The sequence below is a fragment of the Chanos chanos genome, chromosome 8 (genome assembly GCF_902362185.1).
Source record: "Chanos chanos chromosome 8, fChaCha1.1, whole genome shotgun sequence".
In the NCBI taxonomy this organism is placed as follows: Eukaryota; Metazoa; Chordata; class Actinopteri; order Gonorynchiformes; family Chanidae; genus Chanos; species Chanos chanos.
The window spans coordinates 48,256,255-48,262,363 of record NC_044502.1 but is presented as its reverse complement, the minus strand read 5'-3'; the positions used below and the strand labels follow the sequence as shown (position 1 = coordinate 48,262,363).

Genomic DNA, 6,109 nt, shown 5'->3' with positions numbered 1-6,109 from the left:
TCCACTCCTTGAGTATTTTGAGGGGAAGGGGGAGGGGTCTGTTGAATATTGGGAAAGAGCCCTCTTCCCATTGTGCTGTAAGATTTTTGGGTCTGCGCCTGGTTGAGTGTCGTTTGAGTTCTGCAGGGTAGGGCGTGTTTGTCCTATGGTGGGATTAGGGTTAGGGTTAGGTGGAGGGTTAGGGTTAGGGTTAGACAGACAAATATGATGGCCTTGGTGCAATAAGAGCTTTTTTGTATTCTAACAGACTTTCTTTCCAAGCAATATGAACTGCCTTCCATTTGATCACTCACCACTTTCCTTCCAGTCTTCCTGATGCCTGCTTAAGGGCTTGGATATAGTTAATATGCCGAAGTGCATGCATATCCTCCGTAAGGCTTTTCTTCCTAACCCTAACCATGTCTAGGGTGTCATGTAAGGAGGCATTTAAGCATTCAGTCATCTGATCATGAGCAGCTGAATCCAGCACCTCTGTTAGGAATAAGAAAGTGTCAGGGAGGTTATCAGTGAAGTCTTCCACTGTGGATGGAGTAATAGTGTGACCAGAATAGATTTATTTTGCCCTTTGGCTGTGGCTCCAAGGAACTGAGATCCTGTTGCGCTATTACCTTTACATTAACTATACAACTTTGCAAATTTTATCTCGCCACAGTGTTGTGTGTACAGTGAAAGCAGATTACAGATGAAATCCAATTACAATATGAACACGTGATGATAATGATTCTCACACTCCACTTATCTGTCTGCACGTACCTACTATGTCAATTAGCCATACAATCTCTTCTACAAAAATAAAGCAGTGATCTCTCTCTCTCTCTCTCTCTCTCTCTCTCTCTCTCTCTCTCTCTCTCTCTCTCTCTCTCTCTCTCTCTAAGCAGGCGATTTACCTGGATAAACCGATAAGATCTTACTGATGACTCGTCTCACGTGCGAGCTTTAAGTCTGCTATGTAGTAGCTTTTAAGGGGGTGTGTTCTGCAGAAAATCTTCATTATTTGACTGGTCTCAAAACATAAACGTCATAAGGGGGCTGTCCTTGTGGCATGATTGACATTGTCTACAAGACGTGCGTATTCTCGTGGCTGTTCATTAAAGACCCATGGAGGTTTGAAATTCGTCCCGGGACAATACCACATAGGTGGACATTGGGGTAAGTCTTCACTTTGATCTGACAGGAGGCTTTTGATTTGTTATAGACATCCAATAAAATCAGGTGAAGAGCAACGAGTAATTGTTCAGTTAGCAATATGGGGTTTAATGTTTAGCTACTTTTGATAGCTGCGCTAACCAGCTAAATCCAGCCAGCTAGCTAATAATAACCAGCTCACTGTCTTCCCTCCCTCCCTACAATGAAACGCACTGGTCACGAAGCACTGACATGAATAATAAAACGTCTGTTACTCATGAAGAATTTAGAAGTTGAGTTTTTAGGTAGCTTGTATCCAAACTTTCTACAACAAAGCTGCCCCAAAACCCAGTCTGGCTGTAACTGAAGTTAGCTTAGCTGATATGCCAGGCTATCAGCTGTAGCAGTGTGCCCCATGTGTTTGCGTCGCTAGCAGCCTGTGTGAATGGGGCTGAAATACAGACACACGTGTTATCAGAACATAGTAAGTACTGCATTACGTCTGAGTCTGGCTCCAGTTATAAACCCAGTTTTCTCCAACGTGTGAAAGCACAACGTAGCATGAGGTTATATGACCGATGTTGTATGAACACGTCTGTATGAGTACAAAGCCTCAGACGGTATCCTGTAATGTCAGAAGCTTTGTGACGTATGTGCTGCCGCTGTTTGAAACTCAGTTGTGCAATGACTTTGTCATGTCAACGAAGGGCACTTTTTCACTTTCTTTTCTTTTCTCTTCTTTTCTCTTCTTTTCTTTTCTATGAGGGGAGTTAATGCAGGTTCCATCACAAATCAAAGTGAAGGTGAAAGTGATTATCAGGTCATTCACTGTCACCTCGGGGCTACCGTCTACCGCGCTGTCCTTTGATGATAGGGATTGTATTGTGTGCAGCAGAGCTGTTTGAGAATCAGGAGTTTTTCTTGCTTTGGGTGTATGTGACATGGCCATGCATCCTTACACAGCGTGTGCAGTCATGCACTGGGTGGCAGCAGTCTTCTGTCCACCGAGGAGAAGAGCTTCCCAACAATCAGGAGTGAAAGCTTGTGTGATAGTATGCAGTGCTGTTCTGCGTGTGTGTGTGTGTGTGTGCGCGGGCGCGCGCACGTGTGTGTGTGTGTGTGTGTGTGTGCAGTGTCATTCTGTGTGTGTGTGTGTGTGTGTGTGTGTGTGTGCGCGCAGTGTCATTCTGTGCGCATGCATATTAAGGGTGTAACGGTTCTGAAACCCAGACCGAAACCGCGATACAAATGTCCACGGTCTTGTGTTGCGGTTCTGAAATACAGAACCGTGATTCCCCCATCCCCTCCACCCCTCCAAGCCCATCTCACTGCCAGCCACGGCAGGTGCCGCCTGCCGAGCTCTCATTACGTTACTAATGTAACAACTAATTTTTCATATCACAGCTAACACTGAAACACACATAAATCATGAAGTTATTATTCAGTTTAAAGTTGCGTTAAGTTGTATATTCTGTGTTAAGGGTATAACGGTAAGTTGCGTTAAGTTGTATATTTTGTGTTAAGGGTATAACGGTACATATTTGGTACAGGATGTTCGGTTCGGAGCGCGTCGTGATCTGAGTGAATATAGTCAAGCTATAACCGTATACGTTACGTGCGTAACTTTTTTTATGCTCTAATGGTCAGTCGACCGAGACGTTAGCGAATAGAGTGATACTTGACAAGATACAGTGTGCCCTCTCTTCTACATTTCTGTGTGCGGAGCTAAAATTAAAAACTCAGTTTTCTCTCCGATTCCATAACGGAGCCGTAATTTAAGTTTCAGTGATTGCACACACACACTGTGAAGTGAGCAGTGAATTTGTCCTCTGCATTTAACCCATCCGATACACCAGTAGTGAACACACACACACCAGACGCAGGAGCAGTGGGCAGCCTTCCTTGGTGAGCGCCCGGGGAGCATTGGGGTTAAGTGCCTTGCTCAAGGGCACACAGCCGTGGATGTTGGGCCTGGGAATCGAACCGGCAACCCTCCAGTCACAAGCCCGGTTCTCTACCCTTTAGACCACGGCTGCCCAACGCGCTGATGAATTAGCACGTGTTCAATGACGCAGCCTCCTAAGTATGGCGACCGTAAAGCCAGAGCTTCAGGACCCTCCCGTATCCTTAAGGTCCTCTGTTTTGGAACATTTTGGTTTTCCAGTGAACTACAGTAGCAATGGGCAAAGACAAGTGGATAAGACGAAGGCAGCGTGTCGGCATTGTGAAACTGAAATGGGGTGTGTTACTCACAGTATGTCGAACATGATGCATCTGTTAGATTGAATGAGTTAGGGTTAGGGTCCATTCCTTTCTGATCCATGTCATTCATAAGGTGTGTTCTCCCACAAAACTGTCACACATGATGTTTTTTTATTTATTGCACCATTCTCTGTAAACTCTGGATACCAAAGTGTGTGAAAATCCCTGGCGGGCAGTTGTTTCTGAGAAGGTGGAAGCACCATGTCTGGCACCAACAATCAGTTACTATGATCACTGGCCTTGTCCGTTCTGATGTTTGGCAGAACATAACCATGTCTGCATGCTGGTGGTGTATATACTGTCAGTGTGCTTCAGCTGTTGAATAGCAGAAACATGTTTCGTTGTTTGGAGGAGCAGGCTATTTCTGTTGGTGAACAGGTATACCTAATAATGTGGCCACGGAGGGTAGATATACGTGTCTTTCTTTTTTTGTTTGCAGATGCATGTTTCTGTTTGTCTGATGTGTGTGTTTGTGTTTTTTAGGTGCTGTGTTCTCAGTTTAACTGACTGCAATACAGTACACAGGGCTGAATGAGTGTGGTAAACACTAAATCAGGCACAGGTAAGATGTAGCACAGGCCATCTTAAATGGCTTTTCACTTTGAGTCTTCACTGGAAATCTATTAAGTAGATACAACGCTGCATCTCCTCTGTGACAAAGAGGATCAGTGCATCCCCTCTGTGACACAGAGGATCAGTGCATCCCCTCTGTGACGTATGCTATTTGGTGCTCTTTTATAAATTGGCTCAGTCCGTGTGCATTTACTCTCATGAAATCAATTTCCTTGCAGTCAGTTGGGGGTATTACACTATACGAGGTTTTTTTTTGGTTGTTTTTGTTTTTTTTTATCTCCATGATTGCACACACACACTGTGAACAGTGTCTCTGCATTTAACCCATCCAACACACCAGTAGTGAACACACAATGGGCAGCATTCCTCTGTGCCCGGGGAGCATTAGGGTTAAGTGCCCGTGGTACTTTACTTTATGTACGAAGGTAAACTATAGCTTAAGGTTATAATGTGAGTGCTGTTTGTTGTTAAGGCAGAAGTGTAATTGTTCATGCTGATCATTGTTCATAGTATCCCATCTTTTAGCTTTGCTTCCTCTCTCATGCTTCTGGAGTCCTGGTTTGTTAGCCCTGTTTCCACCTGTGTCTGACCGGGGGTTAGCCCTGTTTCCACCTGTATCTGACCGGGGGTTAGCACTTGGCTGTGGGTCTTGGTTCTGTATGAGTGTGGCACTGTATTGACGGTATAGTGCTGCTTTGTAAATAAGACACCAAATTCAGTTTTGCTCTTGGACAGAGGAGCTGCTTGTGAGGGCTGTGTTGTGGTACAGTGTGGTTTATAGCATTTAGTCTGTTTTAATGTGCTGCTGCACCAGGGCCACCAACTGATGCTTACAAACTTTCACTGTCGGGGATGGCATGAACCCAGCTGGTCATAGTCGAATCTTATTCATATCTTCAGATGAAGACCAGTGATTTTCTGCGTGCGTGCGTGCGTGCGTGCGTGCGTGCGTGTTGCCTGCACTGTGAGGTACCTTAAGGTAATAATTTGACTCTGCCCTAAAGTGTTGTATTTGTGTGTTTGGAGTGTGTTTTGCGTGGGAACAGTGGTTTGGAAATGATTTGTGGTGTTAGTGCAGTAATAAATTTGCATTATAATCAGCGTGGCTGTTAAAGTCTCTAGTACGTATTCACTGCCTGAGTAGAGAATTATACCTGAGTATTCATTCATATGACTACATGAACTCTACAAGGCGATGTAATCACCGATGATGTTGATTAGCCGCCTACCTTAATTATGCGGGAATAATTCTGCCCTGGAAGCGTGTAGTGACGAGCAGTGAGAACTACACGGACGTGTAGACTTGGCTTTCCTACAGTTTCTATTTATGTTGCTGGACCAACTAGAAACAGCGTTATTTTAATGTCAGTTTTATGTAGGATTATTGCTGGGGGAAAAAAGTCTCTTGGACTCCTGTTACATTGTTCGGTGGCTCTGCCATTTTTGGCCTTAAAGACTTCTGAAATTCCCAAGATGAGCTTTTCATTTTTTCCTGTATTTTGTGCTTTGACAGTTATGTAGTGTCTTATCTTCACACAAAACCTACAATACCATTTAAGAGGGGAAAGGTCTTTCCTTCATGTTCCAAACAAAAGCAAAACTAAATCTGTCCAAACGGCCAAAACGATTCAGACTCCAAACAGTTAGTGAATCATGCTCCATCACCTCATGCTTTAGCTGTTTGAATCACCAAGGTCCAGATTTGTTACTCTGAGTTACCAGTCTCTTTCATGTAAGCAGTGGGAGACATCCCACTGTGTGAAGTTTGAATGTACCTGTGTAATCTAAGCCCTTGCCCATTCCATAACCACCTAGCTGTAGTTCTTACTGACTGTGGACTGTACTGATTCACTAAAGCTGTGTGTGTGTGAGATGTGTATATGTGTGTGTGTGTGAGATGTGTATATGTGTGTGTGTGAGATGTGTATATGTGTGTGTGTGATGTGTTTCTGCCAATGCTATATATGTGTGTGATGTGTTCACGCCAGTGGTGTGTGTGTCTATAATGTGTTTCTGTCAGCGGTGTGTGTATGTGTAAGAGAGACAGAGAGAGAGGTGTTTGTCAGGTTTCAGGGGTTTCCCCGTCATGTTAAGGGCCTAAGGTGGTTGGCCTGAGTATTTTTATTAGTGGTGTGTGTTTGACTGTGTG

The 6,109-nt window shown here is 44.2% G+C and overlaps 1 protein-coding gene across 1 annotated transcript in view; it reads left to right on the top strand.

The window, feature by feature from the left end:
• Positions 1-1,095: 1,095 nt before the first annotated feature.
• The window catches only part of pals2a (protein associated with LIN7 2, MAGUK p55 family member a), a 17,373-nt gene continuing 12,359 nt past the window's right edge, over positions 1,096-6,109 (top strand). The window contains exons 1-2 of the mRNA XM_030783288.1: positions 1,096-1,149; positions 3,871-3,949. Coding sequence (XP_030639148.1) covers positions 3,919-3,949 — 31 coding nt within the window. The 5' untranslated portion in view covers positions 1,096-1,149; positions 3,871-3,918. The remainder of the gene's footprint in view (positions 1,150-3,870; positions 3,950-6,109) is intronic.